We start from the raw sequence: 18,205 nt of genomic DNA on the forward strand, positions 1-18,205 counted from the left end.
TTTTTTAGGTAAGTCCAAAGTATAATTTCTTTCAGTGTGGTATTAAAAATGTACTTTTGTGTTTTTTTTTAGCATTTTATTGCTCTGCTTATTTATGTGGTTATTAACTTCAACATTATTTTATATTTTTATCTTTATCCTTCGTCTCTTCAGACAAAACACAAATGTTTCATTTCACAGAAAACTGCAGAAGAAAACAAAGAGGTGAACAGAAATAAAGCGTGGAGTAATAATTTTTTTTTATTCAGTAGATTGTATATATTTTCATACAAATATCAAATATTGACATCATACGTACATAAATAGAGAAACAAACATACAAATATCCTCCGATGAGCAAACTTGGCACTTCTGAGACGTTTAAAATGTCTCCTCGTCTTTAAATTTCAGGACTGTGATTTATGGATCTATTGTTTATATCTAAAGAATATAATTTCTATTGTAATCAGGCACAATCAAAAGTTAAGACATAACATGAAGTTGTTGTTGTTTATCAGAAGCGTTAAAAATCACCAGAAAAAGTGAAGAAATCATGGAATCAACACATTTATTTGCTTCCTTTATCTTTTCTTGAACAAATCTCCTTTACTTTTTGATGCTTTATTCTTTTGAGGATGAAAAACAACAGTTTGTGCAGCTGCTGGGTCGATGCATTACTCGCCAGGACGGAAGGCAGCGTTGATGCGTTTATACACGTCAGAGTGCAAATAAGCATTTGGCAATGCGAGAACGTCCTTCATCTTTTAAAAACGGGATAGCTGTGATGAGTTACTTCTCCATTTTCATTTAGTTTTCACCTCTACCTCACAGTCGGACAGCACTTGCTGCAAAACAGAACTGAAGCCGACGTCCATGCCCTCCTCCAACCAGACTCCATGGACAAAAACATCGATTTAACCTCTCCGAACACAAGAGCAGACCTCCATCTGCTAGCTCGTTGCTGTTGTTGTGTGACTTTGCTGCATTAGAAGGAACCCTTTAAAAACACAGAAAGTGACATAACAATGCAAACAAACAAACCGATCCATGCAGCGGTACAACAGCAGCTGCTGTGTTAAGAGGGGTTAAATTACAGTTTTTGTCAATGGAGTCTGGTGGGTTTTAAGCTAACGCGGTGGGAAGGTAAAGCGGTGAAAATATACAAAAAAGCAAACTCTAAAATATGTTTTAAAGCAAAACATTGTTCTGTTCCTCCAAACATCATCTACCTTAGAGAATCACCGACTGTGGAGAAGTAGCTCATACAGTCACACTGTCCCTTTGAGTTGACATCATGTAGTGCTTCAAAATGGATCGCATCCTTCTACCACCAGCTTGAGTTTTAATGCGAAGGGGACAGATTCATCTGGACAGCGTCTGCGCTTCAGGCTGTGACCTCCAGCCGAACTGGAGGCTTTTGATTTTCCTTTCTTCCGACATGAATAAAAGTCTGTTCTTCATGTTGGAATGTGACCTTTACCTCCGAGTAAAGAAGGAAGGAGTAGGAGCCGCTTAGACTTTGTGTTGGAATGCGGCCTCAGGTTCCTCCTGTTATCTCCAGCCCGGCCTGGCGGACTTTCCCGAGTCCCTGGAGAGAGCCGACTTGTCGGAGAAGCTGCCGCTGTCGTTCCGCCGGTGGCCTTTAGGGGGAGCCGGCAGGTCGTGGAGCGGCGAGCGAGGAGGCGCCCTGATGCTCTGAGACCTCCTCAGCGAGGAGGAGGAGGAAGGTTTGAGGGTGGAGGACTTGGAGGTGGAGGGGACTCTCAGGGAGCCGGTTCGGGTGAAAGGCGAGGAGGTGTTGCTGGGAGGAGAAATGGAGGAGGTCTTGGGGGAGAGTTTAAGGGAGGAGCCAGGGTGGGGTGAAGCGGGAGAGGGAGAAGGCGGAGTGAGGGTGTGGGTTCGTCTGAAAGAAGAAGAGGCAGTGCATTGGGCGAAACCAGGAAGCGGCGATGCCGAAGGGGTGCCGGCTTTGTGGGCAGGAGTAACAGGAGCGCTAACGCTGCCGCCTCCTCCGCCGCCGCCTTGAGAGAGCGACCGCAGCGTGGAGCGACACATCTTCTCCTCCGGCGGCGATTTGGGTTTAGCGAAAGGCTTTCGGACGGACGGCCTCCTCTGCGCGTCCTGGTTCTGCTCGCGAGGACCAGGAACCTTCTGGTCCCTCCTCGGATCCTTGGGGTCCGGCGGCGTGTTGTGGACGCTGGATCGGCGGGACGACGGAGCGGTCGACGACCGCTCCCCCCGTCGGAGGGAAGTGGCGCGGCCAAGGAGGTTGAGGGCGGCCATACCGGCGGGCGCCGCCGCCGCGACGGCAGAGGAGAAGCGCCGCTGCTGGTGGCCGGGAGGATTCTCGGGATGTTTGCCCGGAGCCGGAGCGCCTCGGCTGGTCCGGGAGATGGGCACGACGCGCCGCAGGCTCTGGTTCTCGGAGTTCGTGAGGGTGCGGACAGGCTTGATCTTGTTGGCGGCGGCGGATGCCGCAGGAGATGCGGATGCGGAAGGGGATGCGGCAGCGCTGGGTTTTGTCCCAACCGGTCGAGTCTTCGAGGTAGCGAGGTTCTTGATTGTCGACTTGGACGAATTTGCGGATCCCGTCTTTCCATTCGTGGAAGAAGCTGCCTCTGGGCGACAGGAGGCAGATTTGTTTCTGTTCCTGTCGCCTGTTGATTGTTCCGGCCTCGCGTCCTTCTTCTCATTGGCGGAGCCCTTTGCCGCTCCTTCCCTCTGATTGGTCATTCCTTTGGCCCCGTTGGCTGCCGGGCGCCACCTGGGGGAGGAGGCGGGGTGCGACTGGTCGTCGCGGCGGGAGACAGGCACCGGTTGGCTGCTGATGGGTTCAGGCACTGGCTTCTCGTTGGCCGGCTGAGGCTCTGAAGGCTTGCGATTGGCCGGGTCGGAGGAGGCTCCCCGACGGTCGCGCTCGGCTCTCGCGGGGGCATCGTCGGCGTTCGCGGGCTCGCCGGTGGCCTCGCACACGCCCGTCACGCACCATGCGGCCGCCTGTTCCTCGCATCCCTCGTCTTCCTCTTTTCTTTCCGCACTATCCTGCGTCTCGGCCTCTCGGTCCTGGCGCCAATGCCGAGCGCCGTGAGGCCCTTTGCGGCGGCCGCCGACCTCGTCGAACCCTTTTAGCTCAGGCACCAATGTGCATTTCTCAAAAAGCATCTTTCCACTAAATTCCCTCTCAGCTTTGTTCACTCTGGCGAGTTCCCCGGCGGCGAGTCGGTCTCGGCCGTCGTTGTTGTTGTGGTCGGACTGCTGGTTGGCATCAGAGGTAGGTGTGACCGTGATCACGAGATCGGTAGCATTTTTAGCATCGTTGCTGAGGTAAGTGTGGTTTAGTGCGCCCGAAGCAGTCTTATGAGGGGAGGAAGGGGATCGCGGTGCCGCCTGACCCGCTCGAGGCTGCTGGTTTTGGGGGAAGCCGAACGCTGGGACCGTTGGACTCGGCGGTCCGGCGTGAGCGGAGAGTCCCGGACTCCTGCGATCGGCAGAGGCCGATAGAAAAGGCGCCGCCGACCCCAGGAGCGGGCTCAGTTCGCGGTCGCCGCCGGCGAACGAAGAGTTCCTGGAGCGCCGCTGGCTCCGCTGGCGTCCCAGAGAGTTGCTGAAGAGCGAGTGAGGGGCGAACTTGGGCGACAGGAGCTCCGTCAGCAGCCGGGCGTCGTCGTGCACCGACACGGCGGCCGCCATGTCCGCCTCGCTGCGGCAGCGCAACCCGACCGCCCCGTCGACCTGAAAACGGCAGAAACGCACACCATCACTCGTCGCCCGGTTTGCGCGTCAGCGAGTTTGGTTCTCTTTTGACCTCTTGACCTCTTGACCTCTCACCTCCTGGCTGCCGGACCACGAGTGCCTCTTCTGCTCCTCCAGCTCCTGTAAACGCCGGCGGCGTGACTCCTCCTTCACCTCCCGCTCCGCGTTCTCCTGCAGAGGAGAAGTCTGAATTATTACCACATGGACGACTACAAGGCCACATTCACTGTACTTAAATACAAAGTACTTTACTGGAGTATTTACGTTTTACGCCACTTTTTACTTCTAGTCCACTACTTTTACCCGACAGCTTTAGTTATTTTTTTTTTCAGTTTATTTTTTGACAAACAAAATATAAGAAGAGTTTATATAAAAGTTGTTTACATTGTTCTTTACGTTTTTGTTGTTTACATTTATTGTTCTATACGTTTGTTCTTTACGTTGTTGTTCTTTACGCTGTTGTAGTTGTTGTTGTTTACCTTGACCGCCGCGCTGAACCTGCAGCAGAAAGTGTTGAAGATGCTGAAACAGTCGTCCAGCCTGAACGTCTCTCTGTCTTCACAGAAGAAGTCGATCAGCTCGCTGCCGTCCTTCTTCAGCTGCTGCCGGCTGCCGCGCAGCGCGCACAGCGCCGCCGTGGCCGACTGGGACGCAAACACAACACACGGCGGGGCGTGAACACACAAGTACTAACACACAATGCAGCAGCGCGGCCCGTCAGGGTCTCGGGGTTCTACCTGCAGGAAGCCGTCCAGCTGCTGCAGCAGCGCCGTGTCTCTCTTCACGTTCTCCTCCACTGAGCTCGTGTGAGACGTCTGCCACTGCAGCTCAGCGTCCAGCGTCTCCAACGAGATCCTACGAACAAAAACAACCCGTGAAGCTGACGGGAGGGGGCTGATGGGAAATGTAGTCTTTAGTAGGTGCAAAAACAAGATGTCTGACTTGGAGGCAGGCTGCACGTGATTCAACTTCAAGGGGAACTCCAACAGCTTTGTGTCTTTCTTCTGGGCTTCCTGGAGGAGAGGAGAAAGAGCACAATGAGAGAGGACTTCCTCCACCACTGGAGGAGCCTCATCGCCCCAAACTTGAACCTGAACCTGAACTTAAACCTGAACCTGAACCTGAACCTGAATCACAGGCTTCAAAACGTTAACCGGCCCTCAACATGTCCTTTTAGGTCCTCACAAAGATAGAGATGTTGTTCTCCGTTTCCTGTCCACTACGGATGTAAATTAGCTTCAAGCCGTGCACCTTTCACGGTAAATAAACAAGTAAATTGAATTAAATAAAAATACAACACACACACACACACACACACACACACACACACTCAGGTTACTGACCAGAGCGACGAAGTGCAGTAGGTTCATGCCCGGTTTGTTGGCTTTAGTGTCAGCCAGAGACAGAAGGGACGACAGCTTGAAACCCACCGCGTTTCCTGCATAACCTCCCTGCAACACACACACACACACACACACACACACACACACACACACACACAATTAGACACAATCGCAACAAGCTACAAAAAGGACAACCACAGAGAGATATGAATAACAAAGAAACACAAAACAACTACAAAGACTACAAACAACACAAATGCACTCCAGTGTTCATAAAGCAGCGTGCACTCCAGCGTGCACTCCAGCGTGCACTCCAGCGTGCACTCCAGCGTGCACTCCAGCGTGCACTCCAGCGTGCGTGGAGGTCCTCACCGCGTTCAGCAGGTTCCCCGCCTGCAGCACCAGGTGCAGAACCGCGTGGAGTTCCTCGCAGCTCATCAGCTCTGCAGGAGGAAGAAGTTCTTCAGTCGCAGCTCAAAACAAACCAACAGGAGATTAAAGGCGAGGAAGCGAGCGGCTCAGCATCCAGGAGGTGAGAGCGTGTCGCCGGCAGAGTCATCAGGTTCACACACTCGGCTCAGAATAGCTGGTGTGAGTCTGCGTGTGAGCGTTTGATTGGCTGCAGGTGTTAACGACGCCCGAGTCTCACTTTGCACAGAAATAACAAGTATGGAGACACAACCGCAAACTCCGAACGTCTGATTGTCGCTTTGCTCAAATTCAATGTTGAGAATGGCCAAAGAACAGGAAGCTTCATGAAAACAGTCGGCACCTCTGGTGGCGGCGTGGAGGATGCTGATGTCTCGCTGGATGACCTCACAGGCTGCGGGGAACTCCTCCTTCAGCAGCATGGACTCAATGCGCACCGCGTAGCTGAGGAGTCAACACACAACATCAGTCAGTGAGGCGACATTTAATGTGAGGCTGTTTGAACTTATTCAATACAAAAACACACATTTTTCAATTTAAAAAAAAAATACAATTACATGAAATTCCTTGTTTCTTGTATTATGTTTATTTATGTTTTTAATATTTAATTTTTTTTAATTAATCTTTTTAATATTAAAAAAAATGTTAAAATGTTTTTTTTAAATATATTTTAAAAAATATATTTAAAAAATCTTTATTTTTATTTTAATATTTCCAAATGTTTAAATATTTTAAAAATATTTTTGGACATGTAAAACAATTTTCTTTTTGTTAGAACAAAAAGAAATAAATCAAATAAAACATGTTTTTGTGTGAACCCTCACGCTTTCACACACAACCAATAAGAAATAATTGGACGTGAGAAAAAAGCTTAATTGTTTTTAAATCAGGTAAAATTCATGTAAAATATTCAACAGTACAACTTAGATGCAGTTAAATTGTTAAACAACATGTATTTATCCTCCAGAGGCTTCACCTGGGCAGCTGGATCAGCAGGTACACGAAGGAGTCGGCCAATGAGAGCTTAGCGATGTCGCCGTGGTACGACCTCAGCTTCTTCACCTGCAGGAGAGCCACCGTGAGGAAGAGGACGAGGCCACCGCGATGACATTAAAGTGTGTGTGTGTGTGCGTGTGTGTGTGTGTGTGCGTGTGTGTGTGTGTTACCTCCTCGGCCTCCGGCAGCATCTTCAGCAGCTCTCTCAGAGGCTCCGCCCCGTACGGCTCACTGTTGCCGTGGTGAATATCGTCTACTATCGTCTGATTGGGCCTGCAGGAGGAGGAAGAAGAGGAAGAGGAGGATAATGATGATTACTACGTTTTATTATGACGAGCCAACAGTGCTCAGATATTGTGATGGTTGATTTTTCAATTTTTTCACATGTACAGAAGGTTATATTATACAGGTGTTATACATCCAGTACATTATATATACAGGAGGTTATAAGTACAGTACATTATATATACAGGAGGTCATATGTTACATAAACAGGAGGTTACAGGTTATACGTACAGGTGTACAGGTGCTCTATGACCCTCAGCCTCCCTCATACCTCTACGTCTGTGTGTGTTTGGAAAGCAACACATTCAGGACACGTTGGACTTTCTGCATGATACTGAACCACCGACGTTGAAGTCATTCATCTGATTTACAGCATTTTGTTTAGTGTCTCTTTATGCTAATTATGTGTCTCTTTGTAGTTTGTAATATATATATAAATATATATATATACATATATATGGAGGGCCGTCCTCTCATGTGACCTGGAAACAGTTGCATGTTAATGAATTCCCTCATAACATGCCGGCATCACCGCTCATGTTTACCCACAACACCCTGGGATGAGGGCGAGAACACACACACACACACACACACACACACACACACACACACACACACACACACACACACACACCCTGTCAGCTGTCACTCACAGGAGACGTTCAGATCCGTCGTCTGTTTTCATTTCATTAACTTTTGTCTCTTCATTTGAAAACAAACTTTCATCATCAGCTTCAGGTGAAAAAGAGATTTACCTCCTGAACTGTTTGAGGAAAATCCCGATGTTCATCCCTCGTTTAGAGTCGAGGATGGAGACCTGGAGGGAGAGGGAGGAGAGGAGGAGAGGAGAGGAGAGAGAGAGGGAGGAGAGGAGGAGAGAGGGAGGAGAGGAGGACAGGAGAGAGAGAGGTAAAGGTGAGCAGGTGTCAGTTTGAGGTCGGAGCCCAGGTGGAAACTAGGAAAACACACACACACACAGACACGTACACACAGAGACACTCACACACACGCACACACACACTCACACACACCTCCTCTTTGGCCTCTCTGAATGAGCTCCTGGTGGTCCCGCCCCTTGTGGGCGTGGCCTTGGCGTTCTGACCAAACAGCTCCTCGATGGTCTGGACGTCGATCTGGAACTGCTGCTGCACACGGCCCTGAGTCCACAGGTTGCTCCGCCCCTTGACCTGCAGCACACACACACACACACACACACACACACACACACAATCAATACATACATAACATATATATATCACATGTATATCACATATATATAATACACAGACGTGTGCAGAAGGCCTCAGCAGACCCTAAAGATGCTAAACAGGTATTTAGTCACAGTCCACCAACCACTCTATTCTGCCCATGAGCAAGGCAGTGTTAAATATTCCGTTTTATAAATAGAGTTTGGTGAAGGATGCAACGTTTCCACAAATAAATAAATAAATAAATAGCACAATACATGTATGTTATAATATAACACGTGACCTCACCTGATCCTCTGGTATCGTTTTCCAAAAGAAACTCCTCACCCTCCTCTTCTTCGTCACGCCTCCTACAGGGTCTCCTAGCTTCAGAGGAGGAGGAGGGGGAGGGAGAGGTGGAGGAGGAGGAGGGGGAGGAGGAGGAGGTGGAGGAGGTGGAGGAGCCGGCGTTGCTGGAGGGCGAGCAGGAGGTTCATCCCGCTCGCCCTCCAGCTGGAGGAAGACTGCCTCCCTCTCATTGGCCGGGGAGACGCTGCCCATCACCTCGGTGAGCGGCGGCCATGACGGCCACGGTGAAGGCGGGTCATCGCTTTAGGAACATCGGGAAGGTCGCGCAAGGGGTCAAAGGTCAGGAGACGAGAACTCTGGGGATGGAAACAAAGTGAGAAGAACTTTGAGTATTTAAAAAAGGGACAGAACGTCTGCACACTAAATACAAAGCTGTTAGCTAGCTTAGCTTAGCATAGAGACTGGAAATGGATGGAAACTGCTAGCCCATAAAATGCAGATTTCATGTCATTTTTTGGTTTGTGAAGAAAATTTTTGAAAAAAATTGAGAAATGTTCGTCAAAATGAACCAGAACCTTTACAGCGTTAGTTTAGTCTGTATCATAGGCATCAAACTCAGGGACCACCAGGTCATTTTATGTGGCCCTCGACAGCTTGAAAGACATACTTAAATTGAAAGTCTCTGCGGCTTTACAGTGTACAGCGACCTTAGACTACATCTCCCACAATGCATGTTAGATAATAGAGTTTTATTTGCAGATTGATGCATGTTTGTGCTTCAAGGAGACAAAACGGTACGTCTTCGGTGTTACGAGTGTCGGTGATGAAGGAATATGTGTGCAGGCGTGCCCCAGACCACAAACTGTTGTGTGCAGGCGTGCCCCAGACCACATGCAGGTGTGTGAGCAGTTCTTCTGATCGCTCACTGCGCTGAACAGAAGACCAGGAAGTCCATTTATGACCCACATTCCCACTACAGTCATACACTGCTAAATTATTTCACACACACACACGCACAATATTCGGAATCCCCCGTGTGAAGCTCTGGAGACATGTCGACAAAGATGTACACATCCTGATGAATTAAAGATGTGTGTGTGTGTGTGTGTGTGTGTGTGTGTGTGTGTGTGTGTGTGTGTGTGTGTGTGTGTTACATAACTTAATGTCACATCTCAGTTTGATCGCATGATTTCTTCCATCAAACTTCCTACCAAAATCATGAGGGTGTGTTTCTGTGTGTGTGTGTGTGTGTGTGTGTGTGTGTGTGTGTGTGTGTGTGCGTGTGTGCGTGTCTGTGTGTGTGTGTGTGTCTGTGTGTCTGTGTGTCTGTGTGTGTGTGTAGTAATGAGCTGCTGCTGTAATAATCTTTTTGGTCCCGACCTGATTGCTGCTGATCCATTTCTCTTGTTTAATGGGGAAATGTTGCATAATCCACCAAACTCCATTTAAAAAAAGAGTGAAATGAAGCTGCCTTGCTCATGGGCACAATTAGAGTGATTCGTGAAAGTGACTCAACATTTATTTTAAATGTGTTTTGTCCGCTGAGAAATTCGGCACGCGTTTTGATCCAGAAACCGCAAGTAAAATGTAGAGTTTTATTACGACTAGTACTACTACTATACGTCACTGTGGCTTTTACTATTACTCAGTACTGTACTACCAAAATATATTTGTAGTACTCCGCTGATTCTACTATTGTTCTAGTGATAGTGATTTTCTGCTTGTACTTTTTATACTTTCAGTAAATTTGGTTTATAAAAGGACTTTTACTTTAAATGGAGTATTTGTACATGTTGATAAGGGTACTTGTACCTGAGTAAAGGATCATAGTACTACTTCACCGCTGTGTATTCACGTGGAACCGTTAGTTGTACTGCGAGTTTTCACATCAGCTCCAGATGCTCCTGTCACGACTCTCAGCCGACACCTTCGGGTGTCTCAGTTACAGATGCATGCTGGGAAATGAGCAGTGACAGTGATCCAGTGAACGGAGCTCTGTGACGGTTTAGCTTTTCTGAGCCGACCCGGTTCTGAAGCTCCAAACAAACGGATCCTCTCCGCTCACGTACAGCGACCTAAATACTGAGACCAGAGAGGTTTGTCCTCAGATGATTCCTAGAAGGACTCAAACGACTCAAACGACTCAAACGACTCAAACGACTCCTCTCTAATGACTCAAACGACTCAAACGACTCAAACGGCTCCTATAACGACTCAAACGACTCCTCTCTAATGACTCAAACGACTCAAACGACTCAAACGACTCAAATGACTCAAACGGCTCCTATAACGACTCAAACGACTCAAACAACTCCTCTCTAACGACTCAAACGACTCGTTTAATGACTCAAACGACTCCTTTAATGACTCAAACGACTCCTTTAACGACTCAAACGACTCGTTTAATGACTCAAACAACTCCTTTAACGACTCAAACGACTCAAATGACTCAAACGACTCGTTTAACGACTCAAACGACTCCTTTAATGACTCAAACGACTCCTCTCTCATGACTCAAACGACTCAAACAACTCCTTTAACGACTCAAACGGCTCAAATGACTCCTTTAACGACTCAAATGACTCAAACGGCTCCTTTAACGACTCAAACGGCTCCTGTGACAAACTGCTCACCAGAGTCAGAGTGTCTTGACATCAAGTTAAATAAACACAGATGTGGTGGAACAGGATTGTAAATTAACACCATGAAAGCAGTAATTATAATAATGAGACGTTCAGGGAGGGAACGAGCCACCTTTACACAAACCAAAGCTACAGATGTAAAAATCACGATCAAATGACCATTTAACTGAGATGAGTTATATGTATATTAATATATACATTTAAATTCAACTATACTGTTTCTTATTGACAAATCTTTTGGCTTTTAATTTTTAAAAAAAAACAGCTTGAATTTTGACAATTACAAGATAACAATGAGAAAAATGAGCAAATCACAGGTGTGACGCAACCTCGATTGGGAGTCGCTGGTTGCCGTGGCAACGGTCAATGGAAGTGGCCAACATGGCGGCCGGGTAAAGTGTGTATGTACACACACACACACACACACACACACACACAAAGTCACTTCAAACCTGTTTGAGAAATAACCACACTGACAAATATTTACACAAAATACAAATTCATTTGACCTCTTCTTTTGTCGCACACGCACACACACACATGCAGTCACACACACGCACACACACACACCTTTCACTGAACAAACAACGTGACCTCCGATGACACATGCCACAGGATATTATTGTGCGAGATGATAAATGAAACGCGGATCACCTGCAGGTGAAAGAAGAGGTTGTACACCTGAAAGTACTCGGAGTATCACAGGGAAAGTACTCATTATGTATCCGTGTTTAATACGTCATTACATGAGACTGTATTGCTGCAGGTGGGGCTGCGTTTAACTTTAATGGAACAGGAGGATGAACGTCTCTTCGTCTGGACGGTGGCAACAGAACTGGTTTATCTTTGTGATTCATAACCGACGTGAAGGACCGGCAATCATTTACCAACCAGCACGTTGCTGCTTTTTGGTATTTTCCATCATGATAAATCAACACTTGAATGCTGCACGGCTTTTTTCCCTTCTCATTGTGATCGAGGGGCATTTCTGCACTGTTGCAAATAAAGATCAAGCTATATTTATATTAAAATTGAGCGTTCTGAACTCCAAAAGATGACATTTACTGAAGAAAGAGATAAATGTAATCATTTCCAAAATCCACAATATGTTTTTATCAGCCGAAATACTCGTTACTGAAGGCTCAACGCCAACAATTAGTGTAGTTATACAACTACAATAACATTAAATATATATATTATTTCCAATTTAAGGGGAAAGACATTATAAAATTCCATGATTTTAAGATTTCTACACAAAAAAAAAGTTTTTTAAATAATGGTAATGAATCTAAAATGGTAACGAATCCTAATCTTTTTAAATTACACCTCACAAAACTGCCACATGCTGAAATTGCCAGGTGACTCAGCGGTATATCAGGTGTGTCCCGGTCGCAGGTGAACCACCTTCAACTCAATTAAACAGAACAAAGAGCTGCTGGTGGACTCAAAACAAGCCCAAACACAGCAGGGAGTGGACGTCTGCTCTCTGAGAGGAACCAGCAGGACGCCAGCTCACTGCCAGCAGCCGCCCGTCATCCTTCTTCCTGCCGTCCTTTCCTTTTCCAAACTGTCTCTGGCATTTTAATATGAAACTAATGTGAAAGCTTTAAATCCAAGATGGTGACCCGGGGGACAAAATAAGTGTTGGTTTGCTGAAGGAAAGAAGACAGACGAGTTAAAAGAATAATGTATTTCCTGAAAGTATCGAAATACTGTAAATGGTATAGTATAATATATTGAAAAAATACAACAATTCATGACCAGAAAGCCTTTTCTGTAAGAAGAAAGTCCTCAAAAGGGTTTTGAAGTCAAAGTTTCCTTGGGATCTTATGTTTTTTTAGGTGTAATATCAATTAATTTGCTCAGGATTTGGCCGATGATTGAACTCTGTAATGAAGACTTACGTCCAAAATAATTTAGGTCTTTGAGCTCTTTGATTACACGTTATTTAAAATGTCTTTCCATTATGTCGATCATAAGGACATTACCTCCTTTAATAGCGTGCATTGTGAAAAGGGATGAAAACATGTGTATACGGCTTTAATTGCAACTTTAAGTGCAATTAAAGCAAACAACACATGAGTCACTGGTGTTAAAAACAGCGAATAGAAAAAGCACCAAGCAGCTCATCAGAGAGAAAACACTATTTTTAACCACGTCTGTTCAGGTCGACGCCCCGACAGCATCGCGGCGACGCCGGTGGAGAAGTCGGACCGTCGAGGAGGAAAACGGCTCCAGACTCGTGAGTCACATCGGGCTTTAAATATTCTGCCTCCCTCTCTGCTGGTTGCTGCTCAGCAGTCTGACAGATCAGCTTCCCACACTTCCCCTCCAGCGGAGACGGATCTCCCGAACGTCTCGCGTTGAGGATTACAGCAGCTGAGCTTCAGGGTTCCAGATATCCAGAAAAGAGAAAATAAATCACTGAAAACTGCACAAGAAAAACCCTCCAGAAGCCGCCCTGAAGCTATTCAGAGGCAAGAGGAATAAAGACCCAAGAACGGCTCCAATTAAACGCCCAAAAGACTGTTTTGTCAAACGGGGCGATTATCGTAAAAAAAGGTTCCGAACTTTTTAGGATCAGAGGTATGAAACGTCTAAAGATGCATCCCAGACCCTGTTTACCGAGGAAACAAACAAATGTTGGACAGAAACACTCCAGAAATCGGCCAAAATCTAACTCACAAACACAACTAAGACACAGCAGCATCTGAAACCCCTCAATCGGGCCTGAAGCGCTGGATCGTCTATCGCGAGTCTACGCACCGGCTCATTGACCCGGTCGATACTGCGACTCTGGCAGGTGCTAGCAGAGAGTGTACTTTAGCTAGAGCGAGCGAAATATCAGCTATTTGGAAATATTTGATATGGGAACAGCCTCCCAGTAAAAAAAAAAGGCGATGAGTTTCTAACTTTTAGGCCGATACCTAAGTTCAGGTATCAGGAGGTAAAATGGCGCCAGAACTTTTCTACGAGGAAATTATCCTGCAACTACTTTAAATCTTACAGAAACTATTAAACTATTCCAGTCCACGCGACCCAATAAATCAATAGTAATCAATAAACGAGAGCTCTTTGGATCCAAATAGACTACAACACCAAAAAACCCTGAAAGAAAATACAGAGACTTCTTCTGAAGAATGTGTCGTTTCTGTTGTTTGAGGATGAAGGAAAAACGATGGCAGAAATTCACAGATTATCCAGCTAATCAAATGTAAATATCCCATTTTCATACTCGAACACTTTTCTGGAAATAGTTTAGTTTCTGAGGTCTTCTTGCATGGTTGGTTGGTATCTATTGGTCATTCCTGAGTAGATTATTAGACGGTTTCTTGGATATTTGTTGTATGTTTTGTGTAGATTATTGAATGTTTTCTTGGGGTTTTCTTGGTATGTTCTGTGTAGATTTGTAGGTTGAACTTGTGCTCAACTTTGAATCAATAAGACATTACAATAAAAAAATACCAAAGCTCACTTTACAAATATTTTACCAAAGTGTTTAATAGACGTCTCACGCCCCATGTGTTACCGCTCAGCGTTCATTAGCGCACGTTTCAACAGGCTCTCCGATAAGAGAACGATGCATTGTTAGAATCCACCTAATTACCAACACACCCATGTTCTCGACTGCACCTGCGTCAATTACCAGAACGCCTCTTGGCGCTTGGCAGCTGTCGCTTGTCATAACATGCACTGCAGAGCACCGTGGGTTCGATCCCCGTGGCCGTGAGGACCAATCATCGGGGAGCTAGCAGCAGCGCTAGCTTGCTACAGCGGGGAGCTAACAGCAGCGCTAGCTTGCTACAGCGGGGAGCTAGCAGCAGCGCTAGGTTGCTACAGTGGGGAGCTAACAGCAGCGCTAGCTTGCTACAGTGGGGAGCTAACAGCAGCGCTAGCTTGCTACAGCGGGGAGCTAGCAGCAGCGCTAGCTTGCTACAGCGGGGTAGTAGCGTCTTGTAACCCGACTTTTACGGTATTTCACCAGAAGTTGTGTTTTTATGGTTTCGTGGTGCTCTGGGTTGGTTTCATTGTCCTGAAAACAGCTCAAAAATGTTGATTTTTTCCAAAATGCCAACAATTATTCCCAGAAACGAGAGTTCATATCCAGTGAGGATGTTTTTAAATCAGGTCAAACGTCCAAACTTCTACCCAGAAATCACCCAAAATAGTATAAGACACCATCTTATAATCTACTTATGATTTACCAATTAATATACAAGAAATAATTCAACAATCTAGCAGAAATATACAAGGAAATATCGAAGAAATCGTCACACAATCTTCCCAGAAACAACCGGCTACTAACAAACCATCCAACAAGATACCCAGGAAGAAACCATTTCATAAATGGCAAGATTTCACCAGTTATTGAACCAATAATCTGCCAATAATTAATCAATAATTAACCAGAGCGTCCATGAAGCCTCAGAAACTCTTTTAAAGTTCATCCAGAGACACAGAGTCTCCGTCACCATGGAAGTCCTGGAGGAGCTGAAGGCCTCCGTCTTGTTTACCAGACAACAACAACATGTGTGTGTGTGTGTGTGTGTGTGTGTGTGTGTGTGTGTGTGTGTTGTGATGGTCATTGGGGTGAAGTGAGGACCCCCCACGTCGATGAGGACTTCTTCTTTAACTAAATTAGCATAAAGACACACAACCGGTTTGTTTTTCAGAGACTACACTAGTTTCTCTCTGAGCGTCGTCTCTTTTGTTCGCGAGACAATAACTTCAGCGTTTTATGGTCTGGATGAGCGTCGCCGCTCGTCACTGGGGTTGCCACGGCGACAGAGCGGGCAAAAAAAAAAAAAGACACAAAAAAAAAAGATGTTCCCAAAAATGTCCTGTAGAGACACACAAATAAATAAAGTGTTTTCAGTTCTCTCTCCATAATTTAGCCAAAAACTGCATGAAGTCTGGTGGCCAGGAGCCATGTTGGAGAGAGAATACAGAATATAAAGAGTACAGGTAGCGAGCAGCAGGAAGTAACACGTCACCTGCTGCTCGCTACCTGTTACAACCACCGGTCGCTTCAGAGCTTCAAAGCTTCAAAGCTTCAGAGCTGCAGTCAAACCGGTCTCTCCGGTGGCTTCACTGGACTCACTACACAGGTGATGAAGAGACAAAGATGCACTCAAGAAATGAGGAAATCACCTGGAAAATAGGTATTGCAGTTCTGTGTGAGCGATCACAAAGCTGTGATGTCACAGTGACTCGTGAAGTGAAGCCGCCCGAAGGTTCAAATCCCCTCAGGACTCGCGTGTTTGTTAACACACAAGAGCTCCTGAGTCAATACTGCAGTGAAAGCAGTGAAAGACAACATGTTAGTCAAGAATAAAAGCAGTGAAGTGGATTACACTTTTGCAGAATTCATTGGAAGAGCACAATACAGGAAAGGTCAAAGGTCAAGTCACGAAAAAGATTGTGACAGCGAGCCAGCGAGCGGCACGAGCTTAAATCAATGCTTTTCTGAATGGAGTCTGGTGGAGGAGGGAACAGAGAAGAGATGCTTGGGCTGCATAAATGTGTGTGTGTGTGTGTGTGTGTGTGTGTGTGTGTGTGTGTGTGTGTGTGTGTGTGTGTGTGTGTGTGTGTGTGTGTGAGAGAGAGTGTATTACTTGTGACTTTATCTATCAAATGAAAGCAACAAAAAGACAAACACATGTTTAAAAACAAGAATAAAATGTGATTCTGATGATCGATTAATTGATTTTAGTGATTAAAGTCACACAAAAATAGCAAAAATTCACCAGTTCCAGCTGATCAAATGTAAATATTTTTGCACTTTTCATCCTCTCATGGCGGTATAAGATTGTCGGCTAATGTCAATATTAATAATCAATAATCAGTGAGACCTCCTTTAATTGAGACTTAAAGAAGATTCCAGAAGAAATGTTGAAAATGAGTCAAACTACAGAAGAACAGCAGAAAGTGTGTTTGTATTAATATTATTAATAATGATGATAATTGAGTGATTCATATAAAGCAGATAGTCAGTAACTCTAGTTGGATATTTTAGGTAAAAAAAAAAGATAAATCAACTAGATCCTGTGTATCAACATAAATTATACATATCATAGGAAATACATGAAATACATAATATCACACTGCAGGAAACATGAATACGTGAGCGTAAATGTATTCAACATAAACTCAAATGTACAGTAAATTATGATGTAATCATGGGAATATTACAGACCATGTGACACAATAAAGTCACTTTGAGTGCCGATCCCCTCTCCAGGGGGGACTCGACCATATGACCCCCAGAGGGACGTGACCGAGGCTGCTGCGGAGTGCACTGCGAGAATATGTGGAAACGTGGCCGGAGTCTGGTGCGGTGAGGAGCCGCCGCGTTAACCAGCATGTGAGCGCGCGGAGTTCAGCCACTAACGTGGAGCGACTGTCAGCCCGGAGCCAGCCGGGCTCCAGGAGCCCACGGAGCCGCTGTAACCTCTGCAATGTCGCTGTAAACTTACCGGGACTGAGCGGCTGCGGCGGCGCGGACCCTCCTGCGCCGAACCCCGCGGAGAAAAGGTCCAATTCTACGGAAAAACAAGACTTACGGTTTCCGCGTGACGCCGGTTGGCATCCACAGGCAGCGCGCGCGACGCGAGCGGCCGAGACACTGACACCGGCTGTGTGCGCGTGCGTGTGTGTGCGGGAGAGGGAGAGGCGAGGCGGTCTGCGCATGCGTGATCACTCAGGTGGAAGAGAAGACGCGGGATCATCCACCTTCAGATCAAACACGCACGCGCGCACAGTGTCGTGTGTGTGGTGCCCAGATAAGCTGTACCAGCCCCGCCCTTGGCAAAATAACCAGTCAGTCTTCTACACACACACACACACACACACACACACACACACACACACACACACACACACACACACACGCACACACACACACACACACACACAGGTTTCCTCCACATCCATAAAAACTCAAAATATGATCAATAAACAAATTTACTGCCGTAGAAGTACTACTGCAATGTTGTAAAAGTACTACTTCAACCCTTTAAGTACTGCCAGTACATACAAAGTAAATAAAGTAAAAGTACCCTTATGTGTACTCGGGTATTTTACGTCAGTAAACGTAGCAATACACTCTAGAAATACTCTGTTCCAAGTAAAACGTCTAAAAGTATTGACTGAAGTAAATGTGCTTATTATGAATGACCCACATGAGCTGTGTGTGTGTGTGTGTGTGTGTGTGTGTGTGTGTGTGTGTGTGTGTGTGTGTGTGTACTCTTATTGTGAAATCTGTTTAAAAAGGAGTACTAAT

At 46.1% G+C, this 18,205-nt stretch overlaps 1 protein-coding gene across 2 annotated transcripts; it reads right to left on the reverse strand.

Moving 5' to 3' along the window:
* Positions 1–222: 222 nt before the first annotated feature.
* On the reverse strand, positions 223–17,507 carry LOC137792651 (FH2 domain-containing protein 1-like). 2 transcript variants are annotated; one of them, XM_068588399.1, is made up of 14 exons: positions 17,400–17,507; positions 8,282–8,637; positions 7,817–7,972; positions 7,541–7,602; positions 6,671–6,773; positions 6,481–6,566; positions 5,848–5,948; positions 5,448–5,518; positions 5,076–5,183; positions 4,675–4,745; positions 4,470–4,587; positions 4,212–4,376; positions 3,808–3,903; positions 223–3,711 (listed from the first exon to the last, which is right to left on the reverse strand). In XM_068588399.1, the coding sequence occupies exons 2-14, from the start codon at positions 8,531–8,533 to the stop codon at positions 1,531–1,533; spliced, it is 3,570 nt and encodes a 1,189-aa protein (XP_068444500.1). In that variant the 5' UTR covers positions 8,534–8,637; positions 17,400–17,507; the 3' UTR covers positions 223–1,530. The 2 variants fall into 2 exon arrangements, with proteins under 2 accessions (XP_068444500.1, XP_068444498.1); XM_068588397.1 differs by having other exon boundaries at positions 4,470–4,745.
* Between the last annotated feature and the right edge of the window lie 698 nt (positions 17,508–18,205).

The sequence above is a fragment of the Clinocottus analis genome, unplaced genomic scaffold (genome assembly GCF_023055335.1).
Source record: "Clinocottus analis isolate CAN_PGR_092001 unplaced genomic scaffold, fCliAna1.0.p SCAF_21, whole genome shotgun sequence".
Lineage (NCBI taxonomy): Eukaryota > Metazoa > Chordata > Actinopteri > Perciformes > Cottidae > Clinocottus > Clinocottus analis.